Here is a 12,690-nt window from a genome sequence, read left to right on the forward strand (position 1 = left end):
GACTTGAGAGTATGCCATTATTTTCCAAGTATGACATAACACTATCCTTGATGAGGCTTTCCATTATTTTGCACAAGACAGAAGTCATTGAGATAGGCCTATAATTTACATCAACTCTTGAGTCTCCGCCTTTGTGAAGGGGAAAAATATCGGCTTGTCTCCACTCTAACCCAGCTTCCATGAACAAGTTGAATAAGATACACAACTGAGTGGCCACAGACATTTCAAGGCGTTTTACCACACAAGTGCATACTCTATATCAGGACCTGCTCTAAGGGAAGACTTCATTTCTTTCATCTTTTTATAGACTTGTCACACGGTAAACACTAAGAACCGAATCTCTGGTACTCTTGGAGGGTTATAGTGAACAGAGGGGTTGTTCGATTTGATTTGGAGTTCTCCAAACGCAACCGATCGTCAAGAGGATCTGACCGGAATTGATCACTTAATATCTTTACTAACTCTTCATCTTCGGTTTGGAGAGTGTTGTCTTGAGCAAATAAGGGCCTCACAGTTTTTTCAACACCGCGAATGGCGTTCACATACCCATAGAACGACCTCGTGTTGCACTTTGCAGCAAGTGAATTCTCGAACTTAATTTTGGCTCTTTTCATTGCTAATTCAGCGTTCAATTTCTTGAAGAGAGTGCGATCCTCGTTAAGGCCAGATTGTCTAAACTTGAACCAATCACGTGACTTTTTTCTTGCTGAACTTAATAACTTCTTTAGATATCCAGGGACGCTGATTAGGAGAACGCCGCCGTCGAAAAGGAATGAATCCATCAATCCCGTCTTGGAGCACCCGCAGGAAGAAGTTCCATCCTTCTACAGGAGTTTTGGAGGCAAACTCATTGGACCAATCCCACGAGTCTAAGTAGCTTTTGAATGAGTCAAAATCCGCATCCCTTATGTTGGGCATAAACTGTTGGGTCTTCGATGCCACCTGGGCCTAAGCGAGAGAGATCTCAATGCCAAAGTGGTCCGAGAGAGCAATGCCCTCTCTTGAAGAAATATACCCAATACTCGGAGCACAGTTTGTCAGGATCAAGTCCATAATATTGCCAGCCGGATGAGTCGGGAATCAAATTTTCTGCTTCAAAAATCCCCGTTCCAATGCATTTAGAAATTCAATTTCATGAGCTGAACCTCCCTTCTTTAAGGCCCAATCAATCTCGGGACAATTTAAATCCCCAATAATGACTCTCGCTTGACGAGCTTGATAGAAACGCATTCGAGTCAAGTCCATCCGTTCCTCCACTGATGTGTTCGGTGAAAGATACACGCAAAATAGTTGTAGAGGACCAACTAGCACTCTACAGACGTTTGGTAAAGAAGACTAAATTGCAGAGCCTTTCAACGATGTCCTCGTCAAAATTGCAACCCCGCCACCCCTACTGCCCATCGTATCACTTCGGTTCCTTCTGCTAACCAGGGAGTATCCCTTCGGTGGCACCTCGCCATCCATGATCCGGGAATTCAACCAAGTTTCAGGTAACATAATAACGTCCGGACTTTCAACAGCAACCACATAATAAAACTCGCACCATCTGTTCACAATGCCACGGGCATTGAAATGCAAAAACTTGATTTGGTTAGGCATCATAAGAATTTGTTGGATTGTTCCAGGCTTCACCACTGGCGCAACCAGACGTAAATTGGATTCTATGGGGAGATTTGCTCCTTGTGAGCATTTGATGACTTGATGGGCCACTTGTTTTAGTTTCCTCAAAGAAGACACTGGGTCACCCACAGCGCTGTTTTTTTACTCCCGAATCTTCATTTCTCGCCAATTTCAAGGGCTCAGTTTCGCTATCCTCGCACTTGAAGTCGATGACCAAACAAGGGAAATCCTTCTCCAACTTAGGAACATCATTTATATTGGGCTTTCAGAGGTGCTTTGGGTCGGACTGAAACCAAACCCAAATTTGTTAGCAATGCTTCGATTGCAAAATTTACCTATTCTGGCAAATTTAATTTCGCCTAGTTTCGCCTCAGAAGTTGATACTACTGATGTGATCGATGCGCCTGCGGCGCCAACGTTTAAACCAATACTGATTAATTTGATCTGATGGCAGATTTTGCAAAAGGTCGCAAGACCGAGTTCACCACTTTTCATGCGATTGGTCCCACATTTATCAGGCACCTGTAGTTCTTGAATGCATTTTTGGGCTAAGCATTGCTAACAAAGTCGGGTTTGGTCTCAGTCCGACTCAAAAAAAACTCTGAAAGCCTAATATAATGCGGTAAGTGCACGGGCAGAGCTAAGCATCGCTATGACTAGCGTGAATGAACAATATGAATTTATTTCACCAAATTTGGGCACAACACTTTTGACGATTTCGAGCACCTGGCTGAGTCCCGGTGCAGTGGCTGCCCCACCGGCCATTCGGTTCGGCTGGGGGGAGTATCGCGAGCTCTACAATCAACTCATCGCCCATCATGGGCTCGGACCATCAATTTAATCGTAAGCCCCCTCCCCTCCCAGACATACCAAGCCGGTCAATGTTCTCTCTCATGGCCGTTATTGGTCTTATGCGAGTCAGGGTCGTCCTTGGGGTTGTTGCCGTTGACGAGGGGCGGCGGGTGAGGCGTCCCGCCGGTGGTGGCTTGCGAAGTGAGGCGTTTCTCGAGCACATGAGCGTCAGCCGGTTCAATCCGGCTGTAATACTGCTCCTTGGTACCCACGATATCGAAGCCAAACTTGCGGTAGAACTGAATGGCGCTTTCGTTATTAATCTGGACATGGAGGAACACGCCATCGAACTGCCCGTCGCGCTCAACGTAGTCCATGACATGCTTTAGCATAGCTGTACCAATCCCTAAACGCCGGTAAGGGGCCAAGCACCCCAAGGTCATGATGTAAAGCTTGCGTAATCCGGTGGCGGGCTCGATATCGATCCGACAACACACAGCACCCACCACGATGTCGTTATAGAAGGCCAACTTGGCCAACTCGCCGGCCTCGAGCACGTCTGTGTAGAACTTGGCGTGATAGACCACGGGAAACACCACGGCGTTGACCTTCTTGAGTAGCTTGATGTTGTGCTGTGTGATGTCGCCCAAGTCGATGCGTGAGTACCGAGGGTCAATGGGGCCCGCGGGGGCCGACCCGGGGGCCATAGGCGAAGTGCACGTCGAAGAAGGAGAAGAGGAGGAATCCGGCATGATCACGAAGAAATCACGGCAATCACCACGGCAACCACAAGAAGCACGTCAACCAATCCAATCCAAGGTCCGGGCCAACGGCAGGCACGCAGGCACGCACGCAGTCTCAAAGTCCAAGGTGATCACAAAAGAGAGAGCTATTTTGGTCTCAAAGGCCAATCTAGGACGACGAAACGCGGACGAGCTAGCTAGCCTTACTTCTGGCGTCGGCTACAGCTGCGAAACAACATTACAACAAAGCAACGAGGAGAACACGAACCACACTCACCACATACAATCAGCTACACCTCTTCCACACTCCACGGCACCACACCACGCCACAATGGACTATCAGAACTCGGAACTATCAGCTGACCAAACATTACATTCAATGGCCAGCTTCAAAAACTCAGCCGGGCTCAGGAAGTCTCAAGTAGGCCTGTCAGTACTCTGAGGGTGTACTAGACCGTTAAGAGGAAACTTGATGGAAAATAGAGGTTTTAATCAAATTATGCATTGCCCAAATATTACTTCACTTTTCTTCAGGTTTCATATATGGCCTTATGGTTATCATTTATTATTAGTGGACTTCTGCGTGGAGCAATGTGTTTAAAGCATGTGCGATGCTCGAGGTGACCACAATGTGTTCAATGCCGCCACATTGAGACATGTGGCTTTTTTAATCGATTGAGTCCGGAAGATCTACCGGGTATGTATTTAATGTTCCTATTTAAGTCGTTAATCATGTCTTATGACACGATTTGATCTGATCACAGTTTTCACCCATTAGATCCACGAGCATTGTTAAACCTAGACTGAAATCGTGAGCAAATATTTCACTCCCAATATATCATTAAAAGAGCCTCTGACTTGAGTTCTAATCTTGCTACATCCCTTTCTTTTCTTTGCATTCTCATTTGACAGACTTATGATGTAATATGTACTTAACATACTTTTAGGATTATATGACACCTACTGCAGGCTCAGTGCTGGGGCGAGTCGTTTGATTATTAACTTTTTTCTATATTTTCTTCGTGTTACGCAACCGTTTCCACCCTGGAAACTGATTTCGAAAATCTCTCCGCTGGTAAGAGACAAAAATGTGAATGGCTATCAACATTACCTTTCTGATTCTGCCTACCTTATTCATAAGAGGTACTTCCTGCTTATCGGATAACCGGGCCGACTAACATAGTGAGAGCTGATCTTAAAGGTTTAGATGCTTCCGGTTTTCTCTTACCGCCAGGGGCAAAAAGAGCACCAGTGGCAATTTGACTTGCTTACGGCTGGTGAGAATAGTTTTGGCAGAACCGCTTTTTTTTGTATTTATTACGGCTACCATGATCTGATTCAGGAATGTTATAGGTTAGAATCAATACATAGGCACCAAGGCACACGTTTTAAATTTGGCAAATTTCTGCGTTTCAAGTAGCTTATTCTCGTTAAATCGACGCATATTACAGCATGAAATATAACTTTGCCCACTGACATGGCAAAAGCTAGAGATCCTTTAGGGTTCGGGCTCTCTTGTATTAAGAGGCAGAGGTGATCCGTTTTGATGATTTGATTTAATGAATTTTACTTGAAATAGAGACATTGGGCTCACGGGCGAGTTGTTGTTATTTATTGAATGAAATGTGTGCCTAAGTGCCCATGTTTTGATTCAAAACTATAAGATTTGTGATTGTGGCCATAGCGGTGCTAAAAATGGAAAAAAGCGTTTCGGCTTGAGGCGCTCTTTTTGGCAATGGCAAACATTCTTCCAACCCTCGTCACACTCGAGCTGATTCGTCTGGTCTAAAAGCCTTATTATTTTTCCCCATGTTTTGTAGCGACAGGACCCAAGCGCCCATGACCTGGCCTGACCCAATCACAGGCTTACCATTATTGACCACCTTTAGGCCAAAGCGGATCTGTACCAATGACGAAAAGCTTAAAGAACTCTCCTTGCTATGTGACATCCTCCCACTAAGACGACTAAAAACATCAAAAGCATTTAAGACCCTGCTCATCTCGTCCAAACGGTTTTCCATCTTCAGCCAGGCGCAGATTTCTTCTAATCTGACCATTAGGACAGTGGTAAAAGTTATTCTCCGCCGATTAGTTGGCGGTGCTACTTTTTTAAATCTTAACCTGACCTAATGAAACCTAATCTAACCTTACCTATCATAATTTAACCTAACCTAACACGATATTAATAACCATTAAAGTCTCTATCTAAACCTTTTAACATTTTGTCACAAATTTAAAAATAAGCACCGCCAACTAATCGGTGGAGAATAACGTTTATCTTAGGGCAGTTACGCTTGAACTCCAAATCAGTGTGCCTAAGTTGGAGTCTTTCCGTCGAACTCTCAACAAATAATTGAATCAAAAAATGATATTGTCAATTCACGGGAGGCTGCAAAATTAATCTTAAGATTGTTTGAGCCAAAAATTGAAAATTTTAATTTTTTGAGTCATAGACGAACGAAATACTTCAGCACCTTCCCAGGTCAAATGAATTTCGTTGTAAGCCGCATATCCAGCAACCAGGAACTAGGAGTGTGAGGATATCAAGGTTTCAATCAATCACTCACAACATAAGAAAATAACATACACAGACATATTTTAGTCAAAAGGAAGCTTTTGCTAGACAAAACTATAATCAAAGTTAGTTTGGAAAGATAGCTAACAGGTTTTCAAATGGTATGGTTTAGCTACACCAGCTAAGAGAAGTATGCCATTGATATTTCTAAATTTACAAAAAAAAATGTTTCTTGGAAAGACTTTGACAAGTTGATTTGAGTTTAAGTGTAAAGTAATCAATCTTAACTTAACTAGATTGAACAATGCCCAGTTCTAATTCAAAAACTTCTTCCTAGTGACAAGGTGACTTGCCATGCCTGCTGAGAGAGCCATTATTGAATTCTACATTTATTACATTTATGTTCAAGCACCTGATTACAAGGTAATGCAGCACTGAAACATCATCATCTAGGGCAGCTTCAAATTATTTCCTCTCCAGTCCATATAGATGCCATGACCTGGCTCAATTGTACACAGTGATACTTGATGTGGGTAGAGAACTTATATGAGCTTGCCATGAGCATTTTTTGCACTATACTATACAGGGTGCGAGGGCTTATATGGCAAAGCTTTTTGCACACTATAACTCTTATTTGGCTAAATAGAATTAAATGTCAAACCTACCATAAAAACAATGGAGCTTAACTGGTTTATACGTAAACAAATAAATTTGATTGGATTCGTAATGTCGAAAGAACAGGATGTCAAAGGGGCAGTACTCTTGGGGCTCCACGCCGGAAATTCGCCAAAGGAGATTTCCAACTTCAACAATATCCCTCTCAGGACTGTTTACAACATCAAGAGTCGATTTGAAGAGGACCCTGAGGGTGTTGCTTCAGCCAGGAAAAGATATGCTGTGAGAAGTGACAAGAAAGATGCTATTTTCATTGCCAGAGTCCTTGGTCCTTGGCATGGTGAGCAATGAGGGTGACGTTATGCCTCCTTACTTCTTTGAAAAGGGCCTCAGGGTTGGCCAGGATGTTTACCTTGAAGTTCTCAAGGATCATGTTGTTCCCTGGATGAGGAGGGTTGCCGCTGGTCGGCATTTTATCTTCCAACAAGATGGCACTCCATTGCACAACGCCAATAAAGTCCAGAATTGGCTGGAGGAGAACGTGCCAGAATTCTACGAGAAGGACTTCTGGCCTCCTGGGAGCCCAGATTGCAATCTTCTGGACTATTATGTGTGGGGCATGGTTGAAAAAGATGTCAATAAGAAACCTCACAACACAATTGAGTCGGTCATGGTCAAGGTCAAGGAGGTGATGACCTCCATGGACAGGGACGAGATCCAGAGGGCCTGCTCAAGATTCAGGGCAAGGCTGGAAGCTGTTGATGAGGCCAAGGGCGATTTTTTTAAATGAAATTAAAGAAAAATGTCTAGTTTTGTTGCCAAAGAAGAAATAATACAAAAAACTTTATTATTTTTGAATTTATCGCAGTTTTTTGAATTGCGCATTTTTTTGCCAGATAAGCCCTCGCACCCTGTACATTAGAGTCTTATGATTGCACAAAGAGACCTTTAACTAGAGAAGTGGACATCAGCAGAGCTAGGTACATTTTTCGTCCTATCACAGCTCTTTGGCTGAGGCATAAACGGAAACAGGTGGTCAGGTATTGGCATTTGAGACCAAACTGCACACCATTTATTATATTCATAGTTACTTATTCTTAAAACTCTAGACCTTTTACTACATAAACCAGAAACTTTAGAAATTTTCATTTACAGAGGGATAAGTCAAAATTTTGTCATAAAAAACACTTTTTAAATAGCTGTTTTTCTAATGCATGGCAGGATCCCTTGAGACTTTTGGTGAGTTAAAATATTCTTATCATAAAGTGGCCTTGCTTTGCCAATTGCCATGTCCAATTCTCCTGTTAAAGTTATCCTTGGATTGCATCAGTGTGAGTTAAAGCTTAGGTAATGGGTAGTTTTAGCAACTTATTGCAAAAACAATAATCTGTTGGAAGTTGTATGAATTTTCAATTTTCCCTGAATTTTGACAAAATTAGTTGCTCCTTCCTGGCCAGCATGGCCAATTGTAATTCTTAGGATAAACTTGAAAAAATTAAAAATCTACCATTCAAACAATTCTTTGTTGTATAGGGCTAGTCAAGTAAACGCGTTCATGGACAACTAACGTTATTCCATGGAGTAAAATCAAAGACAACATGCCCAGCCAAATCACACTTGCATGCATTGGATTTTGACAGTTTTTCCATTTCACATGCTTGTCTAGGCAATTAGCATTGTGGTATTGAGCCAATTTGATAGTGCATTCACTGATTAACACCAAACATGCTCATTTAGTAGGGCTTTGTAACACAATTCACTCAAAATCACTCAACTATTGAAAATTCAATGGGTAAATGGTGCGAGTTGACTGTGATGTTTGTCTTAGTTCTCTCTCCCCAAAATGCCCAAAATCAGGGTGCTGGACCACATTTTTCCTTGAATTTCTTTTTCTTGACATCCCTTATATTTGTTGAAAGAAGTGTTTTTACTAATGTGCCATGGGTTTCGAGTTCATAAAAATCTCTTAGATTTCAAATGTAGAATGAATATTTCAAGTATGTTTTAACTTATGACATGGTCACGCCATGGTGCAAGGAATCAACAATCTAGACAAGGATTTTAAGGTTAAAAGTGATGAAAACAATGCAACACAATTGGAGTTAGCCAACCAACAAACTTCAGAAAGAACAACAAATCAACTGGTTTACATTGATTTACTACAAGTGTCCAGAGGGTGTTGTTGCAATGGTTTACCTGAAATCTGATATTGATAAATGCAGAGAACAAGTTCAACATTTATTGGATTTTATTACACCTAGAATATTGATCATGCATTAGTTGGCATACCATTTTTTGAATGCTAAATGGTTCAACAATGGGCATGGTGATCTGGCATCCTTCTTTGATCAGATGTTTGATATGCAAGTCAGAATGGTGGCATATCCTTCTGGGCATAATTTAGCCTCATTTGACCACTTCTAATGCCATCAAACACAAAAAAGGTGCATGAGCACACTCAAAAAGGCCTGTTACCTTATTCCAAGCTAAGTCACAAGTAAAGACAGTTTTCTTCTTTTGCATTCAGTTAGTGCTTCTATGTGGCAATCAATGCTTTTTCTCCAAGGCCACCAAATAAGACTTTCTTCCTGCTGGGTTTCCAGCCAAATACACTGTAGTATATTGAACTGAATGTCCCAAGATGGAGGTGGAGTATATGTTTTTCACATGTTTGGACCAGGAAAATACCTGGGTAAAGAGCAATGATCTCACTTCCTTGTCACTTCTCAGATCATAAAATTTTCTTCTAACTTGTCTTGGGTATTACTTTGTATTCAGTCAAGCTTTGCAGAACTATTATGAAATAGGTGTGGTATGTTCAGATTTTTAAGTCTAACCTGGTCAAGCAAGCCAGCCAACATATCATCCATACATTTTTCTGATGAGCAATGGCAAGTCCGGTATCATCGAGTCAGATTGGTTCTCTGTTTACTGTTTGGGACTCTAATTTAAAAAGAATTCTCAAGAATCAACCAGATAACTTCTCTCATCCACAAGCCCTGTGCAAACCACGTCAACAAATTGTTTTGTTTTACCTTGGCCATCATTGTTGAGAAGGATTGAAGGTGCTCAAAAGGGTTATTCCATGATTGTCAAGTGGAGGCTCATGATGACTTTGGTGACACTCCTTTTGAGACGGTTGTTTCTACAGACTACTATATTACATCAGTCAGAAAACTTTTTGGGGCTTTTCCAAGCTTTGATGAATTGCTCATTCACAAGTCATTGCTCTCACATCTCTCAAATATGCATGGCCAATCAAGTGCACTGAGGCATGGCTTCTTTCCTAATCCAAATAAGATCAAAATCCATGGGATATTGAACAGAACTGTATATAAAGACTTCAGACTTATTACTCAGATGAATTTACGTTAATTCCATCAATAATGGACACTCGTATATGCTTTTTCAACTTGAAACCTTTGGTAATTGGGTTTGAGAGATCAAATGCAAAAAATTAATGATTTTGTTGTTTGTCAACTGTTGTTAGGGTTTCACTGTCGTCTTTTGGGCAAGATTTGAGGAAAAAATGTGAGAGATTGCAAATAAAATTGTTCTTTTACAAACAACTATGATCCAGCTTATTTGAGTTATATTGAATCCATATCCCTGACAGATCTGGACAATAGGTTCAATTCAGGAGATGTATTTTCCATACCTTTTCAAATTACATTAAAGGTCTTCTCAGTTTTTGTCTCCCTGAGTGGCACAGAGCTTAAAAAAACCTCAAATGAAGCAGGAACACAATCCAGGAATGCAAATTACATTTGTGAAATTTTTTGCTTAGACTGCCCAGTACCTATTTTCAGCTATACCTTAAACTATTCCCATGGTCTCACACGTCTCACAGCTTAAGATAGTGCTTGCATTTGTCCCACCAAACTTTGCTGGAAAATGTTACTGCCATGTCTACAAACCTAATCCAGCTTAACAAACTCAACTCCCTGAGGGAGAACTCCCTCTGATCCTCAATAAGAGAAAAGAGGGAGTTTCAGAAATGGTAACGCCCCGTTGAGCTCGACTACGACCATGGGAATGATGAATTGGTCACCCCGGTTTGGCAACCTCCCGTGAATGATTTGAACAATTGATTTGATGCCATCAGTACTTGAAAGTCAACTGAACTTGTCGCCCGCCCCGCTCTTGACCTGAACGAACGAACATCTGACTGATCTGACTCAAGGGCGAACCCATTCGTGCCAGCCAGCCAGCCAGCCAGCCAGCCAGCCGGCCAAGCAGTCAGCCGGCCAGCCCCTGACTGACTCGAAAGGCCGAGAACGTAAATGCAAGCGAACCAACCCTATTCATATGATATCTATGTCTCAGTGACTCTCACTCACTGACCCTCAGTGTTGACGGCGGCCGTGATCCTGTGATTGATCCCTGGGCTGGAGATTGTGAAGCATGGCCAGTTTGAGTTGGACTTTGGCCGCTGCCTCGTGGCCTCAAGGGTCATGAGTTCTCCGCTCGCCTCCGGCCACCCGCCGACGTCTTTGGCCGCATCAACGCCGTCCCACCAGGGTATTGCCCCGCTTGATCCCTCTGAGGAAACCAGCTCCGCCCGTGAATGCCGTGAATGGCAAGAGACCGTGTACGATTTGCTGCAAGATATTCGCGATCCCGAGAAGCCGGAAAGTTTGTCCGATTTAGACGTGGTCCGACCCGAACTGATTCAAGTTCGGAAATTGGGTATATTTATTATTAGCTTATTTTCTATCTGGATCCCAACGGATGAGTCCGGCTTTCCGTGGATGGCATGCAACCCCCTGAAATGTCGTTAGTGTTCAATGGAAGCCACTGAACATCTGAGATCCCCCTCCTGGGTTGACACATGATTTCATGGCCGAACGTTTCTCTTGTTTCAGGCCCTCATTTGTTCCACGCCTCCATTGGCTTCGTGCCCACTGTGTCCCATTGCTCTTTAGCCACTCTCATCGGGTTGTGTCTACGGATTAAATTAGTCCGGAATTTGCCGGCGCGCACCTTCAAGTTGCATTTCTTCATCCAACCCGGCAGCCACGAGACCGCCGCCGAGATCACTAAACAAATCAACGACAAAGAGCGCGTTTGTGCCGCCATGGAGAATCCTCATTTGAAGCGAACGGTCGACGAGTGCTTGCTGGAAACTTATTAGGCCTCGCTCGATCTTGGCATCGGGTTACCCAATCATCGGACCAGTACTAAGCCAGTGTGACAGACTACGTAGTCGATCCTGTTTTAGATTGGACCATGTCCTCGACGGATGACGATCGTGATGGCCCCTTGACGGGTCTGCCCGAGGGGGACACCTCTTTCGAAGGCCAAAGTAGCCTGACCGGGGGGGTGGCCAACACTATCTCAGACTTTTATGAAGATGAAGAAGAGGAATTGGAGAGCGAGAGCGAAATCAATGATGCCAATCTATTGCGCTCAATGCTACGTGAATCGGAAAACTTTGATCCCACGCACATTTTAATGCGGGGCGAAAGTGGCTATCCACCCTCCAATCGCCCTAGCAATGACGACGACGAAGAAGATGAAGATGAAAAACAGTGCTGGGTGTGTTTTGCCACGGAAAACGACGACCTCACAGCGGTTTGGGTGCATCCTTGTCGGTAAGCCAATCCCGTTTGTTCCTGTGCTCAGTCCCCCGCTGAGATGGTAAATCATTCTCTTTGATTGGATCCCGTGCCTTTTAGGTGTCGTGGCACCACGAAATGGGTTCACCATGTATGCATTCAACGGTGGGTCGATGAGAAACAAAAGGGAAATACATCAGCTACCGTTGAATGTCCCCAATGTGGTACACCCTACTCCATTCAACTCCCTCCGGCTAACTTCTTCGTCTCCTTATTAGACACGACCGACAAACTCGTCCAGAAATGCTGCCCCGTAAGTTCTGAGCGCCGGCTCTTGACTGTTTCAACAAGATTGGACCAGATGTTCCATTTCTCTTCCAGATTGTGGCGGGTGGCTTTTGCGTTGGTTCACTTTACTGGACTTGTGTCACTTACGGAGCTGTGGTTTTAATGCAGACCGTGGGCCATGACGAAGGATTGGTGTTGATGGAGCGGACAGACCCTTTATTTCTACTCGTGGCCCTACCCCTTGTACCTGTTGGACTCGTCTTGGGCAAAATGGCGCGCTGGGAAGAGCCGGTAAGAATCTTGTTCACCTACTAGTAGGGCTGTGAAGAAAAAGCAGATGAAAATGAAAAAAAAAAACACTTACAAATTGCTAAACAAATGGCCAAAATACCAATTAGAAAAGAATTGAATTCCTTCTCTTATGGCATGCTTGATTTTTGGCGCAACGCAATTGAGGTATTACTTAAGCGCCTATACGTTGCTGTGTTCTGAATTAAACTCGTTTAAATTCATCATGACGCAATCCGGTTGTTAGCAATTTCTTAATCCACTTGACCTC

The 12,690-nt window shown here is 43.3% G+C and overlaps 3 protein-coding genes across 3 annotated transcripts in view; 2 read left to right on the forward strand and 1 right to left on the reverse strand.

The window, feature by feature from the left end:
- Positions 1-2,284: 2,284 nt before the first annotated feature.
- Positions 2,285-3,388, reverse strand: LOC131885368 (N-alpha-acetyltransferase 50-like). Its single transcript, XM_059233398.1, has one exon. It carries the CDS (start codon positions 3,162-3,164, stop codon positions 2,499-2,501), a length of 666 nt encoding a protein of 221 aa, XP_059089381.1. The 5' UTR covers positions 3,165-3,388; the 3' UTR covers positions 2,285-2,498.
- Positions 3,389-10,537: 7,149 nt separating this feature from the next.
- LOC131885965 (cytosolic iron-sulfur assembly component 2A-like) lies at positions 10,538-11,419 on the forward strand. The gene is made up of 2 exons (XM_059234180.1): positions 10,538-10,974; positions 11,151-11,419. Exons 1-2 carry the CDS (start codon positions 10,740-10,742, stop codon positions 11,417-11,419), a joined length of 504 nt encoding a protein of 167 aa, XP_059090163.1. The 5' UTR covers positions 10,538-10,739.
- Positions 11,420-11,514: 95 nt separating this feature from the next.
- Positions 11,515-12,690, forward strand: part of LOC131885963 (E3 ubiquitin-protein ligase MARCHF5-like) — a 2,904-nt gene continuing 1,728 nt past the window's right edge. The window contains exons 1-3 of the mRNA XM_059234177.1: positions 11,515-11,879; positions 11,964-12,156; positions 12,225-12,422. Coding sequence (XP_059090160.1) covers positions 11,515-11,879; positions 11,964-12,156; positions 12,225-12,422 — 756 coding nt within the window. The remainder of the gene's footprint in view (positions 11,880-11,963; positions 12,157-12,224; positions 12,423-12,690) is intronic.

Source organism: Tigriopus californicus, chromosome 8 (genome assembly GCF_007210705.1).
Source record: "Tigriopus californicus strain San Diego chromosome 8, Tcal_SD_v2.1, whole genome shotgun sequence".
Lineage (NCBI taxonomy): Eukaryota > Metazoa > Arthropoda > Copepoda > Harpacticoida > Harpacticidae > Tigriopus > Tigriopus californicus.